At 42.9% G+C, this 22,971-nt stretch overlaps 1 protein-coding gene and 1 long non-coding RNA gene across 3 annotated transcripts in view; one reads left to right on the plus strand and one right to left on the minus strand.

The window, feature by feature from the left end:
- Window positions 1-549: 549 nt before the first annotated feature.
- On the minus strand, window positions 550-1,515 carry LOC143363039 (uncharacterized). Its single transcript, XR_013083720.1, has 2 exons — window positions 1,008-1,515; window positions 550-687 (listed from the first exon to the last, which is right to left on the minus strand). It is a non-coding gene; the product is annotated as an uncharacterized LOC143363039 (long non-coding RNA).
- Window positions 1,516-9,390: 7,875 nt separating this feature from the next.
- Window positions 9,391-22,971, plus strand: part of Mtd (TLD domain-containing protein mustard) — a 331,444-nt gene continuing 317,863 nt past the window's right edge. For both annotated transcript variants that reach the window (XM_076803624.1, XM_076803626.1), the window contains exon 1: window positions 9,391-9,948. In XM_076803624.1, the coding sequence (XP_076659739.1) occupies window positions 9,929-9,948 (20 nt within the window). In that variant the 5' untranslated portion in view covers window positions 9,391-9,928. The remainder of the gene's footprint in view (window positions 9,949-22,971) is intronic.

Below are 22,971 nucleotides of genomic sequence, written 5' to 3' on the forward strand. Positions count from 1 at the left end.
ACTTGGTATCCCCACAGTAATTGGGTGCTTTACCCTGTTTGTCGCGCAATCTTATAGTGCCAACTTCAAGGCCCTAAAATTCCCTCATGTAGAATAGCATGCAATTGTCCTATCATCGATTATTTCTCCTTTCATTATTGTTTATCAACGTGAACAATAATGGAAACATCATTGTATTTATTAAAAGCATCCAACATTGCATTAACATTTTACCCAACCTAATTTTCATTTTATCGGAATCGTAAGCAATCGCTGCGAATAATAAATATCGAAAATCATGTTTTCACGACGAACAGTTTATAGCGATGACGCGATGCGATTTATAAATTTAGATCTGGGCGCGTGTACCATTCGCGAATGACGGAACGACAGCAGTTCCGACTCGGTTGTCAACTGTGATCGCCGTTAATTGCGAATAATCGCGGAACAAAGATGCGCCGAGGATTCTGGATTAAATCGAATCCGAGTTGTCGCGCGTGCAAACGAAAGAAAAAGTGGTCGCATGTTTTCCTCCTTCCCAGCGAGCAGAGATTTCTTCGAACAAACGGGGCGTTTACCGTTCGCATAAGTCGTGTAACTCTCCGTTGAAATTCCAACGAATTCCGAAGACGGTTTTAATCCTTCCCGGGACAGGTACTTCGATATTCATATCACGATAACTCGCAATCTCCTCATCAACGACGTTACCTATTCGAATAACGCTTAATCATTCGAAGAAACCTGATTACGTAACTGGTCTGCGCAGCGTACGGTATTGTTGTTTTTTTTTACTCGTGATCGTATATACTGCTGCAGGAATATTTTTGCGAAATTCACGTACGCGACCATGTCACGTGAGCGGTGTTTACCCGACCTGTGCATATATACATATATATAAATATATATATATATATACATCTATGCGTCATCGTTGCATAAGCATCCATATTTGAAGCGTTACAAGCCTATCATTTGGTTACGAGCGTTTTCTATGGAAAGTATAGGGTGCAGCTCGGCGGAGTACTTACGTTGCTGTGCAGTATGGACGAGTTCGCAATGCTGGAGAGAAAATCATGGCTGACGCGGGAGCTCTGTGACGTGCCGCTGTTGCTGGACACGCTCGAGCTGTCGTAAAGCACGTCGGACACGTCCAGCTTCATGTTTACGTAGTTCGACGGATCGTGTCGGGATTGTCTGGCTTCTGTTCTCTCGCGCGAAAGGAAAAGTCGACCTCCTCGTTTCCCCCGTAACGTTTTATAACCTCTGTCTCGGAGAGTCTACCCGGTGACGGTTGAGAAAACGACAGGCGATGCTGTTTTACCGGGAACACGAAGGCAGCACACACGGATCGCATGTTCCTTTGCCCGATGACTCATACCTTGGGGGAATACCTCGAGGTTCGCGCACGTTCGGTCCTCGGCTCAACGATCTGCTCCGACTCGCTCTGTGCTTGTCGAGTCGAGACTCGACGAACGCGTGTGACGTCACCGGCTATTCCCGGCCGACCAATCGCGTGCCTCGCCGCACCACGCTCGCGATGCTCGTGCCAGGGACGACGCCGGCCACGATATCAATGGGCGCTGCACCTCGGGGGCGCTGTCATATACGATGCGGATCTTATCACTTCCACTCCAGGGTTATCGAAATACGCAAATAAAATGTGTCCAGTTTAACGCTAACCGTACCGAGCACAAAGTGTGACCGTTACACGTTGTTTTACGAAAATTACAACACTGAATTTATTTCGATTTCGTGCAATTTTTATAACAATACGTGCTCGAACGAAGAAATTTATTTAATCATTTCTGATGGAAGCACCTTTCTAATTTCAGTAATTATGAGATAAGAAAATGCGAAATCTAGTAGAACATTTTTATTTGTCGATTAACGATTATATAATAGTAACCAGTTATATTGCAGTAAGGGTCTTACTGTAAATGTTTAGAATGATTTAAAGCATTCTCGATTACCGCTGCAAGTACCGTATACCTACATATATGTACCAGTGAACCATAAACTCTAATTGTAAGGGATTGGCCATATTTACATTATAAAAGCAGTTACACCCTATATGGAGCGCTAATGCTTCTAATCGTTCATAATATGCATCGTTAGAAGATTCTGCAAGACACCGTAAGATCTTGTTAGTCCGTGGCATGGTGGTGCCCATTATCTTCGTAACATTGTTCGCGCGCGCCCACGTGCATCCCAAGAGTCCTCCTTTCAGCGTCGAAGCGGCGCATAGAGTTCGGGACAATGCTAAAAAGTCCAATCGTCGAAGTATGAAATCTAAAAAAATTGTTCTTGTAAAACATTAGTAATATAATGTAGTTTGTAATACTACGCACAATTTTGACTAAATATATGAATTTATTGTTAAAACTGAAGCGTACATCGAATATAAAACTCGATATATTTTTTTAAACGCGTGCTATTTGCTGAATGTTTATTGGATTACTTGGATTTTTATATGTTTTGTTTAGTATTATGAGGCCTTTCAATCCCCACAAAAACTCCTTTGATACACTAACAATTTCTCCAGATTTTTCACGTTAAATGCCTATCAACTTTGATTCGAGTTCTGAAAAAAATACCACAAAGTATCTCTTTGATTTTTTGTACACTACTTCTGGGCATGTTACACTTTAAATAACGATTGATTTTATTTGCCCATTTTCAAGAATTTTCAAACAAAAGTTGTTCAGTAATTATACTACAATAAATCGCAATAAAAAAAATGAGCAAAAAGGTTTTTATTTAATAAGAAAATAATTAAATTTTTTGTCATTAATCGTTATATCTTGGTGACCTCTTTAAGAAACCATTAGTGGTCTTGGGTCGAAAACGGATTAGTTTTAAAATGATTAAACTCCTGTCGACTCCCGCGAGGGTTCAAACACTGTGCGGCGTGCACGCCCCAAACGCTGAGACCGACTCTCAATCGGCCGTTTCTTGCAGAGGGTCAGTGACGATGATTGTTTTGCAGACTATTCCGACGGTGATTGGCTGGGCGAGTCTGCCACAAAGTCGCTCGGCTATGTCGCTTTTTGCTAGCGATACGTACGACTGGTGGTTGCGTAACGGCAGCTGTGTCATTGAAGCGGAACTGGCCGAGTGGCAGCGCCGGGTGCCAGAATCCGCGGGAACGGCGTGCTCGCGGCTCGGCTGCTGTTTCCGAGGGAAGGGCACAGTGGCGTCACTCGGCGACGAAAATTTCGAACGAGCGCGAGCGCCGCGCTCCGTTTCCAAGAATCGTCGGTGAGTCATGCGGCAGGTCTAGTGGGCGGTGAACGGGGTAGCCGGAACATATCGGACAAGACGCGTGACTCACCAATCTGATATGTCGGATATTCGCGCCTTAACCTGCTCCCTCCGGATGGCTAGACGTTCCTCGACCTGCCGTTTCCGCTGCTTTTCAACGTACAGGTGCCCGTGTAACCGTACCGGCCACGATACGCGAGGAAGCTGGGTTACCAGTCACGCTGTACCTGCTCATTACACTATGCCGCGATGAAATATTCTGGTTTTCGAGGTCGCTTTTGCACGAATTTTTCGGAATTTTTTCCAGAAGAACTGTGGGACCATTCGCGTTGGAATTTTGCACAGATATTTATTGCTATTTGAAGTGCATGCGCGATTTTTTAAATAGGAAAATAATCAATATTACACGAGTTATATATTTTTATAGAGTATATTTTCGTTGCATTCTTCAAACGCCTATAACTACTTTAATCTCACGAGCTCAAACAAATCCTCTTGCATACATATTCTACAACACTTCAAGAAAGTGCGAAAAACAAAATATCGATTTCTTAAAAATGATAAACTAGAATAGGTCTTCAACCTGATAGAGTACGCGACATTCGTGCGACCAAGATACGGGTTACGATCATTTTCGCCGAAATCGAGATACCTACGACGACAGATAGTAATCTCGCAGGATGCGATTACCTTGATGAGATAACGTTTGAAGAATGCTAAGAAATTATTTTTCAGCTGGTTCCTGTACTTGAATAACGAAATATATCAAAACATTTCTATGAATTTGGCAAAATAAAAGATTTGAAATTCGTCATTTTGACGGGCTCCGGAGTTCTAATGCTAAGTCTGCCTAAACTAAATCGCCAATGTATTCAGTGGCTGGGATGTGACGAGGTTTCTAACGATCGGTACGAAGACTCGTATCGGGTCAGTCCTTTATCATTCTTTACGATTAGAAATGACGGTAATTAGGATAGAGTTCGATGTTAATTTTCTTCTTTGAACGTTATTTTTAGCTGGTTCTAGCCGACGAGCACGCCATTATGTCGCGAAGATCGGTCTCATTACGGGCATGAAGCGCAAGGGGCTGACATTCACCTGCTTAGCCTCACACCATGATGAAATTCGAATAGACGGCCGGTCGTCGTCCTTGAGCTAACTTCTGCCTGTAGCGAAGGCCGTAGAACGCTCAGCGTTAGCGGCCACATTTGAACGTTACCCGATTGGAAAAAATTACGACGCCATGGAATGTCATTGCCGTTCCGTAAATCGGTGCCGCCGCGATGTGGCTTGCACGGGCTCGAGGAATACACACCGTCCGTTGTTTCGCTTGTTTCGCTTGTTCCACGCGCTCGATCCTCGGGGGAAATGTAGGTTAAGCCTTGTTCGCCGTGATTTTCGAGGCTATCGAATCGCGCGCGTCTCGATCTTCCTAGTAAAAAATGCCGAGTGTAGCGCATCGGTAACGCGAGGCATTGAAGCGACGTACTCCCCAACGCAAGCGTACATGTCATGTATCGTCATGTGCGCATTTAGAAATTGAAATCGCAATGTTTCCCTGACGCAACCGTGGTTCTGCAGCTTCCCTCATTATCTTATCTGCGCGTAACGCGAATAAAAAGGACAGTTATTTTAGTTTTTATTCAATCACAATAACTCTCGCAAGTGCGTAACTCCAAGTGCAATAAACGATACGCATCCCAACAATGCGAGTGGCTGTGGCAGGTTCGGATGTATTCGGGCCATCCACAGACTACATTGAACCAGTCTCGGACGAATTCGGGCCACGTGGGTGCTCGCGATTAGATTCGGGCCACCTGTAGCCAAATTGAGCCAGACTCGGGCCGCGTCGGGCCACCGGGGTGCCCGTGGCCGGATTCGGTAAACATGGGCGATAGGATTTGCCGGTTTTTCGAAACCGGTTTTGTTTGGACAAATTTTAAAAATTCGAAAACCGGTTTCTAAAATTACTGGAATTCTGAAAGCGTGTTTTTCAAAACCCGAATTTTTGTGTGCACCCTTCGAAAGGGGTACGCTTGCGGACACGCTCGAGCAATGATAAGCTATCGATCGAACGCAATTTCGTTCCGAAGGTATGGCCTCGCGGTGTATCAGCGATTTTGCAATGCGACACGCTAAAACTGGAAATCGAGTAGTCGCACGGAGCCTCGGCGACTTGGACATTCGCGACTCGCGATACACCTAGAACACGACGGTGTCCGCGTCCTTCCCCTGTCGGCTGGGAACGCGAGATAACGTCATATGGCCGCTGACATCGCGGAATTTTCTAAAACAAAGAAGGAAATACTCGAACGTGAAATGTCGCGGAACGGATTGCGAACAATACCGAGTGAAAATGGAATCGATCGTGGACTCTGCTCTCCCTCTTGCCCTCTCTTGCTCGCCCCCTTTGTCTCCATCTTTATCTGTTCAACGACGCAGCTGCGACGGACAAGAGCAAGTTTAACGACGCAGCCGTGGAACTGGGCGCGAAATGAGTCAACACCCGCTCCCGTTAACTCTTGCAAAACGCACGTGCGTTTCGGTCCGGCGCGATGCGGCGCGCAATTTCGAGGGAGATAAAACATGCTCGACCGAGAGGATAGATATCGTGCGTCTGTGGACACACGTTGTTGTTAGATTCGGTACGGTCGCCGCGGAAAGAGCACGATTATATGCGGCATTCGTGCCACATACGTGTACACAATGTCAATCGATTTGATTTTCATACCAATAACCATACCGGTTCGGGCGGCGACGAGACTATATAACTTAACTCGAAACTGCTCGTTTCTGGAACGTTAAGGGTCACGACAACGTTTGCAAAGGGCAACCGTCTTCAGCGAGATTCAGCCGAACAGGAAATAGATGTGGAGTCTGTTCTACTGGCAGAGTTTAGTAGCATTTATCTTGTTTTGCAGCAGCCAAGGTTATTGGCTAGGAAGGAGGCGATGCAACACCTGATGGAAAAACGGAACAAAGGCATTGTTGCTGCCTGAGAAAATGATTTCTTTGGAAGCGTCGACGGGAATGTAAACTGCCGAGGTCGTTACGATTGCATTAATTCTGTGGAAAGTGTGTACGCTCGACCGAGACGAAACGGCACGGGGATCATAAATACTAATGAAGTATGTTATCTGTAATTAACCGCCGACGTTAAATATGAAACGAAACGCTGATCGTTTAAACGAAACAATTTGCACGGTCACGCAGGATGGTTTACTCGACCGAAGAACGGTCCTGCTCGCATCCGTTGGCGTCGCGGGCAACGCTGCGTAGGTGCGAACGGTTCGGCGCCATGGCGGAATTATAAATTTTGTAAACTTTGTTAACCTCTTTTGTTATTCATACACGACGCGAAGGAACAATGCGCGCGATTCTGTGATCTCTAGCCCAACATACTATTGTATGTAAAATAGGGAGTTCGTAGCAAAGTTATTCTCATCTTTGAAGCGCATTGTTTCCGCCGAAAAATTTCCATCAAGGTAAACAACGAAATCCATTCGCAATTAAGCAGCGCGAATTACAATGACACACACACACACACACGGATGTTGTTTTGCAACCGAACAGGCGCTTGGATATCGACTATCGTGTTGCTAGGAAAGATTCGTATCTGTGCATTAATCATTATGCATTTTTTCGTGTGATTAGTGAACGATACAAAAGTCAGCGCTCGTGTGTCACGTCTGAAATGCAAGAAACGCTCGACTGTCATATTAGTCGTATAAAAAGAGGCCAGGTCGTGTTATATGTTATGATTATCGTCGCAATTAGTCATATCACTATCAGGAATGAGTAAGATTTAGACGCGCAGGAAATGTTCCGGTAGACCGTAGCCTTTGTGTGCGCTCAGTCCTACGAGATACCGACGCTTAAATGCCGCGCGATAAGCAGCAGTTTATCACATGCTACAATTGTGATTTCTATTTTTCTAATCCGGATCATGAGATAAACGGATCAGCTGAAAAACGCGTAGACGTTATTGACCTCGCTTCGAACTCCACGCTAAATGCGTTTAATCGACGATACGTTTAATTTTCTTCTGATTCTTGTAAACAGTACCCCTCTCTTTGCGGGAAGAGCGAAAAGATTGACCTCTCGTGCGTCTTTCAATCTCCTCGTAACATTCAATTACATGTTTTCGATGGAAATAAGTCCACGTCCTTCGTCTCGTTACAATGTCTATCGAGAGCATGTTATTATAGATAAATACTGGAGCAATTTGTACCCTCGTAAAACCAGATACTTCGTATCAATGAGGCAACCAAGGTATCAGTGTCGTAAGAACATGGAGATACGCGCATGAGGTGATCTAGAAATTGTGCTAAATAAAATAACGATTGTATTTCTTCCTCGTAGAATATGAATACTGAATATGAATATTTTTCAACCACTTTACGGTTGATATTCCATTTTTTTGATACGGTAAGTACTTATCTTCTAATATTTTGTGAAACTCTTATCATTGTGGTACTTTAAAGTGTTCTGTTTAGTGTTTTTTACAAAACTAGTACAATGCACTTCTAGAATTTGATGTTTCATAAAATGTGAACACACTTGGCGTTACAATTGTTGATATTTTGCATCAAAGGTTTTTGAACAAAATATAAATTATATCTGTTTGTTAATACAGTAAACCCTCCTATAAAGTGGAGAAAAAATTGCGATTTAATTTGTATCCAAATTTTAATTTGGTCTCCCCTGTACTAATTCTGAGTTTCTTATAAGCCGGTACGAATTAATCGCGTTACAGGAGGTTTGCCTGCATTTTGCATTGGTGCAAAATTGAATCAATAATCAAATACATTAACTAGGGAATTAAATGTAATAAAATGCAAATATCAAACGCGACTCAAGCTAAAATAAATGTAAAACCCTAAGCTTCTTGAAATTTATGAAATCCTGTCTTAAAAAATACACAGATATTGACCGTATAAAAAAAATGGTTTTATTGGTTCAGTTCAGAATTGTGCTAATTCAGTTCAATTGCACAATTGAATTACATTGTATTTCAATTATATAGCAATTCAACTACGTTGTAACTGAATTACATAATTCAAACCTTTCAATTAATTCAATTACTAATTATTTTAATCAGATGTGTAATTGAAATATCTTAATCAGATGTGTAATTGAAATACAATATAATTGAAGTACAGCCAGAGTTGTACTAATTCAATTGCACAATTTAATTACATTGTATTTCAATTATATAGTAATTCAACTACATCGTAACTGAATTATATAATTCAAACCTTTCAATTAATTCAATTACTAATTATTTTAATCAGATGTGTAATTGAAATACAATATAATTAAAATACAGCTCTCCAAATTATGTATAGCCCAGAACTTTGAAGAATTTAATACGTCAAAGTGATCCTCTTATTGGTTACTGGTAGTCTAAAAACGTTCCTTTTCTCAGTTTTTTGTTATTAGATAATGTATTTCATTTTACTTACATATAATATTAATGTTTGTTTAATGAGTCTCATTAGATGATTGTCGTTACTTTTTCCTTTAATATGTATCGTAACCTAGGTAAAGTAGAGACATGTTTCCTTTTTCTGCTTCTTATATTTATGTTTGAAATTTAAAAAATTTGTAACGCAGAAGTTATTTCTGTTCAGATATTATAAATTTATAAATAATAAATTCCTTCTGTTTGAAACCTTCACATGGACGAAGGTTTACCTATTACTTTATTATTCCTTAATCTTTAATTTTTATTTAATTACATCGTAATTCGTAATTGATATAGTTTAATTGCAACGTATTTTATAATTGTATTCAATTGCAATTACGAATTACATTGTAATTTAATTGAATGAAGATCTGAATTATAAATTACAATATGATTTAATTACTTTGTAATTATAATTCCTGGAGTAATTCAATTGTAATTCTGCACAACCCTGGTTCAGTTTTGCTCCAAAATTTTTCGAAAAATGAAGATACTGTGGATTCCGTTTTTATCGACGGAGAGCCTTGCAAGTTCGCCGCGCTAGAACGGTCGGCTTGTTCGCGCGAGATGGCAGCACGATGTAGTTGCGAGCGGCCCCGATGGTCCGCGACACTCGTCAACAATCGATGACAGTCTGGGCCGGGAGTACTGGTGTGTCCGTAATCGCATTTTCGCTGGAAAAACTGGCTTTCTGCGGTCGTGTATCGTGGCATCGTTACGCGGCGGTGGTCTCCGCGTGTCTCGCACGGTTGAACGCGTGTATTCGGCGTCCGCGTCCCAGCGAATCGATTCCTCGTTAGTTCCATTCGTTCGTACGGGGCCTCGGTAGTCAGCGAGTCGAAGCGAGACAGCCAGAGAGAGTTACGGGTTACGGGTTACAGGTTACGGGTGGCACGGCGTGAAACAATCAACGTCGCGCACGCGGTACGTCCCTGTCACTTATTCCTTCATCCCCTCTCCCCCCCTCCTCCTCCTCCAGAATCTGTTTCGTTTTTGAACTAACGCGAAGCCGGCTGCTCTATGCCGCCGTGTGATACACGGTTTTATCCGTCTCCGTGATCGTCGTGGCGTTTACTCGCGCTTCACGCCGACCGAATCCGGCGTTACGGCAACGAAAGTCGTCCCCACTGTCGAGCAGCCAGCGTACACCAGCTGCAACGGCCTGATCGAGTGGTTTCGAGAGGGCGACGACGTGTTTGCGCCGCGAGACCGACCCTCCCGATGGCGGACCACGGCAAAATGTAAGTGCCTCTACAATTTTCAACCCCTCGACCATCTAGCGGTGCATCGCCTACTTAACTTTCGCAGAAATATTACTTTCGATTCACCGAATGAACCCGTCGAACGAGTTCTAGTTTCTTCTCGCTCGACATCGAGATCCACAACGTTCGACGAACGAATCGAAACTGAATAAAAGAACGCAAAGCATTTGCAAATCAGCCTACAGTACACGGTAATAGTAGTATTTGATTTTTTCTCTCCAATGGAATTGCGAGACTTGCGGTTCTACGCACGTAACCTTCAAGGCTATCCAGGCTGAAGTGTCGTCCCGTTCGCATTTCGCTTCTACATTATCAAACAAAAAAACGTAGCGATTGCTAACAGAAAACTCGTGGGAATTCATTCGGATTATCGGTAGCGATAATCTTATCATAAAACGTATTAGGGGTGACGGTTTAGCACCCTTTGAGGTTAAAGATTCTACGCGTAGAATCTTCAGACTGCGGACAGTGCGGACCTCCATGCGCGTATAGATGTTCGTACGTTGTCTTTACGGGAACACCAGGAACTGCGCACACGGATCTTATTAAACTTCCATTGAACCAATTTCACGCGTTAACGTTGTGCATTGTCGTAGACACCGCGAACGCGTGAAAATCCGCAGCCTGGTTTTTCGCAGTCGCAGTCGCAGAGCGAACGATAATAATGGGGATAATTGCGTAACAGGGGACAGGTCGATTTACTTCAGTGGGTAAATGGTATCCGGAGAGGTGATTTAATGGGTGCAATGATAGAGAATATCTGATTCATTCATACGGATCGATCCTTTGCGCCCGCCTCTGTCCCTCTATCCCGAACCTATCGGCGAGGAAGCGAGACGGAAATACCTTGGCAGTCTCAAACGTCCCCTTCAAGCCTGTACCCAACCTTGCACTTGAATCTGTGTCACTCTTTTTTTACTCTCGTTCTCGTTCTCGTTCTCGTTCTCGTTCTCGTTCTCGTCTCGGTACACGCCGAGACAGTATCTCCACGGGACACGAACGATGTTTTCCACTGTGTGTCTCTCTGGGCGCCACGTTGAACCGTTCTGCCTGCAACGGCGCGACCTTGTCAGTGTTTTAAAGATTCTCTCTTGCTTTGACTGGCAAATGAGGGCCTCTCGGACACCGACGAGCACCGACGAGCACCGATGAGTATCGTCAGCCGGCTATAGCTCGGCGATCGTTGTCTACGCCGTATCACAGGCTTTTGATTGTTCTTCATTTCGAGATATTGCGCGCGCGCTTCCTGAACGGACCCGCGTCACGCGTAAATTACCCTATGCCCGACACTGGCACCCTATGGTTAGCTGTGTCATTTTCTACTCTTGGTTACAACTTCAAGAACAATGCTGTGAACATTTTTATGCTTGACAGTACACTCGGTATGTCCTGGAACGAACCAATTACTTCTAGAACCTTCTTCTCGATAGCCAGGGATTTAAAAATTATTTTGTTATTGGCATTGCACTAATGAGGGTCTACCGAAACCGATATAGAAAAAATACTATTATATTTTCGGTTTTTCTTCGGCTCCAAATCGTAGCGTAGTCGCGGCCGCAAGAAAGATTGATACATGTTGATATCGCTACCTGTATATATAAAAGATGTCAACTATTGTAAATTCTAATTTTTTTTTCCACTGGCATAGTACATGTATGTATTATTATAAACATGCCGGTAATTACTCTGATTTTGATATCATACCAAAACGATTGTGTTACTGCATTTGTTTCGGTATTCGCTAACATAATATCGACATTGAAATAATACTGGTTCTAAATCTGTGGGTAAAAATACTTTGGAAATAATAATCAATTTTATCGTAATTATAGCGATACTGAAAAAGTGACCGATAAATACCGATAGATATACCGTTAGAATACTTAAAGAAAAGAATTTATTGTCATTTCTGGTGTTTACATTGATATCGAAGACAAACTGTCAATTTTTTAATCTACTTACGCGCGTAACACAATTTTAAGCAAAATAATTGTCGCGATTCGCGATAGTTGCTACAACTGTGCCTAATGTTTTGCTTTGCGTAACATCTGGTCCAGCGCTGTTCAACAAGCCTTGTGGCGGGCATGGGCACACGCCATGCCATAGTTGCCAGATCAAGACTTGTTCCCCCATTCTAATTTCCCCTTCTACCGTGCTATTCCCCACGCTTCCGCCGCGGCACGGTCACTTGACGCGGTTCGTCTCTGTTATGCACAGTATCGCCAGATGTGGGGAGGGAGCACGAATTGAGGGGAAAAAGTTACCCTCTCTCCACCAGTACCGGAGTATGCAACAACAGAGACGAAACGCGTTGAAAACTTGGGGAACAGCGCGGTAGAAGGGGAAATTTGAGTGGGGGAGCAAGTCTTGATTGGCGACACTGGTTGTGCATACTCCGGCCTGGCAGAGGGGGGGGGGGGACATTTTCCCCTTAATTCGTGCTTCCTCCCTTCATCTTTCGAGACTAGCTGAACAGCAGTGATCTAATCAAATCCGAGAGTTTGGTTTGTTTTCTAGACATACCTTGTGTACTACGAAGAACGGAACGGTACCAATTCTCGCTTGGTTTCAAACTGGGAATCTTAAAATTGATTCGAGATTCTTGAACAGTATCCGACCTATAAAAGAATCGTACTTCAAACAGTTTTGTCCGTTTTCTTTCTCTTTTTCTGCTTCTTCTTCTTCGACTACTACCTCGCAGATATTATTCTTTCGAAAACTTCGAGGAAAACTTTGGGAACTGGCTGTCTAGCTCTAGTATTTAGACTTTAAATCGAAACTAAATTACTTTCTGCGTAATTTAATCGTGTCGGCAGATTCCAAAGTTGTTAGGAAGTTTTGACGCGTCTATAAGATTCGCCTTTAACTTCCAACGCGAAGGAACACTGGGTTCAGACGCGCGAAGTTCTTCGCCAAAGAGACACATAAGCGATGTCTTCCGAAGCATTCGAAAACAATCTGATCGCCTTTGAGACTGAAATAGTGGGAGTCGATAATGCAGGCAGTCCGGTGTTAGCGTTTTACGCGATACATATTTCTTTCATCGGCGTGACTGGTGGATTATGTTCGCTCGTCGACACCGGAAGTTCTTGCTGCTAGGATAATAGCACGATGATGCACGTGCGAGCGTTTTAGTTTAAACCGGTCGGAGTAAAAACATTTGAGCGAGGTGTGTACGTGTCATAGTCAATCTTTCGACACCAATGTGAATCATGATTTACAAAGGCGCCGGGCAATACTCCAGATTGTTTGGAGAACGCTTTTGAAACCTGAGAGTGCAGTTATTTCTTCGCGTTAAAAACGTTTATAAAATTCCATCTTTCTCGTGTTTCGTCCGTTACGACCACATTTTCGTAATTATTATTTGGACTTTTATACCTTTTATTAAAAGTCCCGCTCGCTTTGCTTTATGGGTCCATAAAGTAAACAATCTGCAGATCCCGTTTTCACTTAATAGTTTATTAAGTCGTTAATATTAGAGGGATACACACCTACGCCTGAGACAGGGGGAGAGAAGGTAATAACGCGTCAACGACCGAACTCACCCCCTGAGTTATAGAGGGTGAAATCCCGACGTGACCGTGCGGTCTCTCATTTTGCTCCCACAACTTCTTAAGACGTAAATATCACTCCGAGTTATACTACTAAGCCGCGTAATATGAAACGTCAAATTTTTAATCATTCGATCGCTCAAAACTATCGAAGCAGTTTCTTTTATCTTTTCCTATAAATTCGTTTTTTACTATACTCTCTTTATCGGTTCAAACGCGCCGCAGAATTATTCCAAGAACCTTCGTAATCCTCTCTGTAATGACCCTTGAGGTACAAACACCTCTCTCCATCAATTTCAGCTCTCAATCTTAGCGATCCTTTCATCGTTATACATCTTGCTGTACAAACACCATCAATGGATACCATTTATGCCGTGCTTAATTTCTAAAGTCTTATTTAGTTAACGAGATATTATTGAAATCATTTTCAAAACGTGCCTGAAAGCTACTAGGTGCTCGAACTGATGTCCCTCGACTTGAATATGGTGAGTACATATGAAACGTATTCTGTGTGTTTCCATTTAAAGAAATCAAGGTGCCCTTGAAATCTCCACGACGCCTTTGCGCGCAGAAGAAATGTTTACATCATGATATTTCCCCCTCTACACCACGCAACTTTTGTATATATAATTTTTTCATATTATCACAAGTAACGGAATTACTGAAGGTGAGCAAGTTACGTGAACCACCCCGTTTGTGTATACATATACAGGGTGGTCAGTAACTGGTGGTGTAAACGGAAAGGGGATGATTCTACGCAAAAAAGTAAATGAGAAATATACAACAAAATTTTTTCATGCTTGTTTTCGAGAAAATCGACTTCGAAGATCCGCCACGTCCGCGTGCTTCACATTTGAAAGAAGTAGAACCGGTATGTCATGAACAGACGCGTCAGGCGATTCTTATTCAATAGCACGAGTGTTCACTGAATTTCCAAATCCGGTTTTCTCGAAACTAAGCCTCGTACGAAAAACTCTTATTCTACTGTTTCGACTTACATTTTATGTACAATCACCCCATTTACTTTATTGTAGTACCAGTTACTAACCAGCCTGTATATAAATTTTGTCTTAATGAAAATTCAAGTTTTTTATGGAAAAATGTAACACTGCTATGATGCTGCTGCTTTAATTTGTAAGAAGCACACACAAAAAGAAAGTATCAAATCGTAAAACCAAACACACAAATTCCCATGTATGTGATTTATCGGTCACATTGGCAATGAATGTGTTAAGCGCAGGGTCAGGGGTAAGTGACCCGTTTGCCCGGTGCTAAGGGCGGTACTGTTCACGAGTTCTCCACGCATCAATGTACAAAAACATAAAACTGATAACATCAAACGGAAAAATAACGATCACACGTAAATCGGCTTGCCGATACCTGGCGAACCACCCTGTATACGTAAAAGTGTGCGTCGGTGAACGCGACACACCGGTGGCATCTGACCCCGCCTGGTGAAGGTGAATTACGACATCGCGCGATTAACGGCCGACGATGGTTTCTCGCGATACCGGGCGTCCCATAAATTCACATCGTTCCGACTTATAGATGAATTGATGGTGGCGGATCGCGCGGATCCCGCGGCGGAATGTTCCGTTCCTCCGACGACACGGCCATTTTCGTCGTGCGGAGAGGGTCGTTGTAGTGTTTCTGGAATTGTATTATTCCGCGTTAACCGTTCGAGAGACCCTTCTTCGGCGACGACGGATCGATATGGTCACGTTACAAGCGGAGTACCAGCCAGCCCACGCGATTTCGTGTTCGCACACCGGCCGCGCGATTTATTCGCAAGCTCGGCAGCGCCGCACTCGCGCCTGTTTCGCCAATCCACCGACAACTCTCTCCGCTTCGCCGTGATGGCCCGTTACTATATCGACCGTTCCGATACGCTTTGTCGCTCCGCGACTTTTTGCGAAACCGCTCGACCCGCTCGCCTATTCGCGTTACCGATGCATGGCGGCAGTTATTCAAGGTGGAAACGAGCAGTTGCCGTTGATTTAGTTGGGCAAAACCAGCGCGTTGCTGTTCAATAGGGAACCGAGATAGCATGTAACCCCTAGGTCAGGTGCACTCGCATATTTCGATTGACTTGTTCCGAAATATGAGCGCTTTTGCGCGTCAGGGTACAGGTACATCGGCGCTGCGATAGAAGCTAGGGGCAGCGTCGGTCAGAGTCGTCAGATCAGGCGAATTCACCCGAATTGAGGGGAAAAAGTTACCCTCTCTCCGCCAGTGCCGGATTAGTCACGTGACATTGCGACACATACACGACAGAGAGGAAACGCGTCACGTGACCGGGCCGTGGCGAAAGCGTGGGAGAATACCGTCGTAGAAGGGGAAGGTAGAGTGAGGAGACAAGTTTTGATCCGGCGACTCTGGTGTCGCCAGACCGTGGAAATTGAGGGGAAAAAGTTACCCTCTCTCTGTCATTATCGGATTAGTCAAGTGACATTGTGAATCAATTGTGCATCGCTTTGTATTATTTAGACGCTGATAGTCAGCAGGTGAAACCGCAGAGCCTCTTTCCGTATTCGCCGAGACTTTCAGTAACATGTATACATTTCATATGTAAACGTTCGAATAACAAATTCACCGTTTCATATTAATATTCATTGTTTTATTAAAATCGTATTGGAATTTCCAGCAAAAGCGAAATAAAATTTTACGAGATGCAATATTTATGTATGATAAATATGAAACGGGTACGTATTATGGACTCCAATGAAGCCTGTATTTGCCGTGCTACATAGTCTATTAATTTCCATATTTCATAAAGTATTTTTACTTTATAGATCAAAGATCACGCTTTGTGATCTTAACGTTTCCCGTACTCGCTGGAAATCATGAAACCGGGAAAACCTGTCTGTTTTTCTCGCTGGTAAACTGAAAAGAAGTGTATGTTTTCAACGCGCGAGGCACCGCTTTTGCTTAAAATAACGAAGTTAATTGTCATTGGCCTTGGCTCGTGAATCTCCGGTCGATTTTCGATCTTCTATAAACATCTTCCCCATTCTCGTTTCGCGAGGGTAGAAATGCGCGTAGTACACGCAAAGTCGATAATCTCCGTTCGCTTGGGACAGATAGGGATCACGGAGAACGCAAGCTATTTTTCACGGTGAAACGTTTCCCTGCTATTTATGCTGATCATCGAGCCGGACAAATGGCGGGCCGCGTGTATATTATCGCGGCAGCGTCATTAGCGTTACTTTACCCCATCGTCTCGGCCTGACCCCGACGTTGGCCGACCTATCAACCTATCCCAACCTGCGAACGGTCTTGGCCGCCTATAGACCCTCATCACGGCGTAGATCGCGTGATAAAGTAATCTGGGATAGACTATCATCGCTGCGTTCGAATGGCTCCTGCCTGCTTGACCTGTGCACAGCCGAAGGGTCATTTTTCTCCGCGGGAATGATTCTGTTGCGTGCACCGTTCGAATGGCGTGCGTGAATTCTCGTCGTTGGTCGCATTATATCTCACATACTCCGTAGTTCCAAAACGGTACCGAAAGTTGAAAAGTCATTTTGGGGACAAACTTCTTTCGCAAAGCCGTTAATTTGGAATAATATTTACCTCGGAAGGAGAAATACAATGTTCTTGGAAATATAATTCGCTGCCGGGTGGATATCTGAGGAAAATAGACAGAACGAGGGTACAGAAGAAAGAGGTGTTACGAGTCGAGGGCTAAGCAGTTTATGCGTGGACCGAAGTTTGTTCGCTTACACGGGAAAGTCGTGAACTAGCCGATGCCTGTTTCATCACCGGGTGTCACAGGATAGGTTGTCGTGGACTAGCCGATGCCTGTTTCATCACCGATAGAGAGTGGTTTCATGGACTAGCTGAAGTCTGTTTCACCATCGGGTCGCCACTAGATAGGAAGGTCGTGAACTAGCCGATGCCTTTAAATGTCGCCAAGATCTGGATGATAAATGTCGTGGAATTATCCCTACTACCGCGGGGTACACCCTGTGATGAGCCACGCAGGTCGAGAGACCTCAGATCAGGTGTGTCTCCTGGATGATACACGACGCTGGCAAGACCCGTCTTGTTGACATACAGGGTGTTCATTTGAAAACTTTCCAGCCGAATATCTCGAAAAGTATGAAAGATATTAAAAAATGTAAAACACGCGTCCAAGGATTTCGAGGGGAAAAGCGGGGGGCAGTATCGGTTTTTTATTTGGGTGTCGTTTTCAAGGTCATTTGAAGGTCAACTTTGTTTTTTCAAATGGAAACCTATATTTTTTTATTATGGGATCTTATTATACGTAAAACGCCGGCAATTTTCGTAGGATACTTTTTTTTATCTGTGCACTAGCTTCGGAGATATTTAAAGAGAAGTAGAGCCAGTCATGCTTATAATGCGAGAAAGTTTGTAATTTCTTTATAACTGTAACAAATTTTCAAAATGTTTTGCGTTGTTTTCTAAACAATAATACAGACGATTCTCAAATTCTGAACGAACATTTTTGAAGGTATCTGTTGGAATAGCTCTACATTCCTGTACAAGTCTGCGACGCAAATCGTTGAAGCTTTCTGGTTGTGTTTTATAAACAACAGATTTTAAGTGTCCCCACAAAAAGAAGTCGACAGGAGTCAGATCTGGTGATCTTAGTGGCCACTCAATAAAACTTCTTCTCCCGATCCATCTTAGTGGGAATCGATTGTTTAACCACTGGAGAACTGGTAACGTGTAATGCGGGGCAGCACTATCATGTTGGAAGTACAAAAGTTTTCTTTGGTTTTCAAGATTTTCTTTTATAAGTGGATCAATGATGTCGTTCAGCAAATTTAAATACAGATTGCCATTCAAATTCTCTTGGAAAAATCTATAATAGCATTTCCTAAAATGCCTGCCCAAACATTTATTTCTTCCGGCCATTGAGAATTACTTTCTCTAATAAGATGTGGACTTTCGTCACTCCAATAACGATGGTTATGACGATTTACAGCATCGTTTAAGAAAAAAGTGCATTCTTCACTAAAACAAATGTTTTTAATTAGATTAGGAGTGACGTTGATCATATTTGTCAATTCCTCACAAAACTCAATCCGCCTGTCAAAGTCATCGTTCAGTAACTTTTGATGCAACTACATTTTATAAGGATGAAACTTGTTATGTTTAAGTAATTTGTGCACAGATCCCACTGATACACCAGTTACCATTGAAACTTGTTGAAACTTGTTCTATAATTTCGATTTGATCAGCTTCTTTTATTAATTTTTGGCTGGTTTCTTTTTAAAGTCACCGATCATGTTTCCTGAAACTTTACAATTAATTGTAGCACGTACGTATGAGAAACAAGTGTATCAGGATGGCTCTCATTAAACGTAGCAGCAGTTCGACGAGCACACTCATCAGCTCCACAAATAAAAATCATTTCTACTCGTTCTTCTAAAGAATACACCATTTTATACAATTAATTGTACTACGATATAGTATCTCTTATTACGAAAGACAGACAACATAAACAAGAGATCAATAGAGGATAATTTTGTTTTCAAACGGTATGTGCTAGTACAACGTTACGTGCTAGTGGAAAACATCAACGATTTGCGTCAAAGAATTTTACACAATAATATGCTTCGCTCTACTTCTCTTTAAACATCTCCGAAACTATTGAGCGAATAAAAAAAGTATCCTACGAAAATTCCTGGTCTGTTTACGTATGTTAAGTTCCCATAATAAAAAATATAGGATTCCTTTTGAAAAAACAAAGTTGACCTTCAAATGACTTTGAAAACGCAACCCATATAAAATACTGATACTGCCCCCCGCTTTCCCCCTCGAAATCCTTGGACACGTGTTTTACACTTTTTTAATATCTTTTATACTTTTCGAGATATTCGGCTGGAAAGTTTTCAAGTGAACACCCTGTATATCGAGAATTCACTGTATACAGGGTGCGGCGCAAATTAGTCCCCACGATTTTTCAGCCTCTTCGGATGATCGAACAGAAAAATGTTTCTTACCAAAGTTAATCAGTATTTAACCGACAAGAAATTGTAATAGTTTAAATTAAAAAAAAATCGATTTTCAACAAGAAATCAAGGTCGCTGTCAACCCTTTTAATGGAACTGGGTATTTTTAACTTCATAATATTGTAGGCGACGTCGAAACGAATTCAACGACCTGCTATACAATGACTTTCAGATGACCTTGAAAGATAATATCGCCATGTATCAATTGCCAGAATATTTGAAATATTTCGACGGCAAGTAATAACAACGCCTCGCATTTAGAGGTAAACAAATGAACATAAACATTGTGAATGCTCATTTCCTCAACGTTTGTGTCGTTAGTTCATTACATGAAATTGTGAGATACGTTATAACAATGAACCGGTACGCTAATAGTAAATTTGGTTTTTTTAAAGTTAAGTTCTGAAGCAATGTTTACGTTCATTTGTTTACCTCTAAATGCGAGGCGTTGCTATTACGTGCCGTCGAAATATTTCAAATATTTTGGCAATTGATTCATCGCGATATTGTCTTTCAAGGTCATCTGAAAGTCATCGTATAGCAGGTCGTTCAATTCGTTTCGACGTCGCCTACAATATTATGAAATTAAAAATACCCAGTTCCATTAAAAGATATGACAGCGACCTTGATTTTTTTGTTGAAAATCCATTTTTTTTTAATTTCAAAAATTGCAATTTCTTGTCGGTCAAATACTGATTAACTTTGGTACGAAACACTTTTCTGTCCGACCACCCGAAGGGGCTGAAAAGTCGTGGGAACTAATTTGCGCCGCACCCTGGTCGAATTTGGTTAGAAATGGCAGTCGGAGGTATGGAAAAATCTGGAGGACATTTCTCCGAATTTTCCCAGATGTACATATATGCTTTCCCATAAGGGGAGTGTTGCTTATTTGGGCGTGCGCGAGCCGGACCTCCCACATGAACACGTGCTTCCAAAAAGGGAGTAACAGAGTCACGAAGGCAAGGTCTCCGTATATAACAAAGCAGATTGTCAAAATTAAATTGAAAAGGAGTCTTACCATCGACAGTGCGATTGGAGGGAAATTGGGATTTCAGTCGAGCGTGGCCGTCCACAAAAATGGCCGTCTCGCGAACAACGAGTTTTCTCCATTGCAATTAAGCCCGCGGAATCAGTGATTCCTCTAATTGCCGATACGTCGACGGCAGTGTAACGAGGACTCATAGAAGTGCCAGTCACGCGCAAACTCGCGCAACGTGCTCGAAACGCCGCGCCAGGCTAGTGTAAACGTTCGCCTAACCGCGCGCCCGATATTCAGGTAGATACGCTTGTATCTAAGCGAATGAGCCATAATCTGGTAGCACGGGTACACACCGCCCCGCTGAATCGTCGCGACACACAGCCCAGACGTGCCTTATCTCCTGTTCTCGAAATTCTATGCTTCCGGGACTCCTCGTCTCGTCCCGCGGTTGCTCTTTGATCCTCTTTTTCGTTTTCCTAATTACCCAGAAGTTCGTTGCACCCCTTTGCCTCCGTTCTTCTCGCGTTGCAGACATGTTCAACCCACGACCCGAACAGACGCGTTGATCGTATTCTGTTTAACCCTTCCACGGTCTTCGGGCCCTCTTTGATCCAACAGCTTTTACATCTTCCCAACGCTGCCGCGACTCCTTAGTTGCTTCTTTGTTAATTGTATTCTTGTGAGAATACGACTCGTTTGTTAGCGTCACTGATGAAAGGAGCATGCAACATCTTCCACTCTGATCTTCTTGCGTGTTTACTGTATTCAGTCTTTCGGAATAAATTTTCTGAGGACGTCAGAAATTCACTTTCGTTACACAAAATTTTAATGCATTAATGCAACCTTCCGCTTAAGGGGAATCGGACATTGTACACCCGCCCATGTAAATTTCCCTATATTCAATGTTTCAGGAACTATAAACGATGACTTAAAACATTTTTATCGTTTAATTCCTCTTGTTTCCCTGTATACGTTAACGAGGAGGTTTTCCAAAATTTTTTAAATTATATTTCTGATCAAAGTTTGGCCCTAAGAAAATTTGAAAAAATTGCACTTACGGCTAAATGATTTTTGAAGAAAGCAATATTGAAGAAGGCTCGTGCTAAAATGTGCGGGAAAAAATAACGGCCCCCATCCCTAAGTTTTCGCGTGACTGCTTATGGTTCGGTGTTCGTAGGGTTAATAGGCTTCCGGTAGATACGGTGTTAACTTTGAAGAACTTTTCGACAACGGCATCGATTCGAAAGGCTAGCGAAAATCCAGCTCCGACGATGCGCGGAGGATGAAATCGCGTAGATGGCATTTAACGATAAGGTTTCTTGTGCAACAACGCCTGCTCGTCGGTTACCACTTCGGAAATAGACTCAAGTATATCGGCACAGGCGGTTTATTTCGAATTATGCATCGACTCGCTCAATCAAGGACGTTGTACCGAGATCAGAGGCGAGGCATTTGAACTGCTTCGCTTGTCCCGCGCATTCTTCCATCCCCGAGCGTTCCCGGATCGTCCTTTGCGATCCTCGCGGAGGAATGTATCCGTTCGAGGCGAATCCCTCGGTGAACAGGGCCGATACCCGTTTGTTTCAATTTCAAATTCTCGGGATGTTTCGCGCAACGTTTGAACGTCCGCTGTCGAAATTAGTAACCGAGTTGAACACTGTAATAAAATAATGAATACCGGATAGGTCGTCATTACGCCATCGCAAATATAACGGCGCTATCGGATGGAGATGCATGCGAGAAATAATTCAAAGTACGTACAGTAAGGAAAAAATTAAATAATTAGTTGGAAGGAAATATTCTGAAAAGATGATTAGCAAGTAATATCCACGTGCATTCGCAAGCAATTAGCCGGTTTTATCTCAGTCAGTAATTTTATCGGTCACGCACTTCAGATCTCCATGTTGTGCTCGATTTCTTTCTCGCGGAAAACGGGAAGCTTTGTCAATAAAGATGATTGCACGGGCTTGCGATGCCATACGCTTCGAGCTTTAGAAAAAATGATCAGCAGAGAAGCAGGATTAAATCTCGCAAGGATGAGAAGGGGACATGCATCGCTGTTGAAGTACTTTTTCTCGAAAGCTCATTGTTTTTCGAGCACTCTGTACGCTCGCTATGTGCATCCGACAAGAGCAGTGCAACACGGTGTACGTCAACGGATAAGCGGGCTCACGTACCATGCATAATAGACGATTTCTCGGTCTCTCTAATTGATACGACTTATTGCGCAACTCAAGCCATTCGACGAGATCGCGTCGGACAATTTGCGAAGCATCGTTCCGTGACCGAAGAAGTCACTCTTTTCGTTATGATACTTATCTGCTTAATCGAGATAATCATCGACGACCATCGTCCAAAGAACTCAATCACGAATCGAGCCAAGTGTGCACAATGTATTCGAAGCATTCGCATATTCCAGGAATTTTTATCGCAGCAACTATTAAGCATAACAGCTTTAAATTCCGTAGACCTGTTCGTGCACGTTTTCAGA

Source organism: Halictus rubicundus, chromosome 18 (assembly GCF_050948215.1).
Source record: "Halictus rubicundus isolate RS-2024b chromosome 18, iyHalRubi1_principal, whole genome shotgun sequence".
NCBI lineage: Eukaryota > Metazoa > Arthropoda > Insecta > Hymenoptera > Halictidae > Halictus > Halictus rubicundus.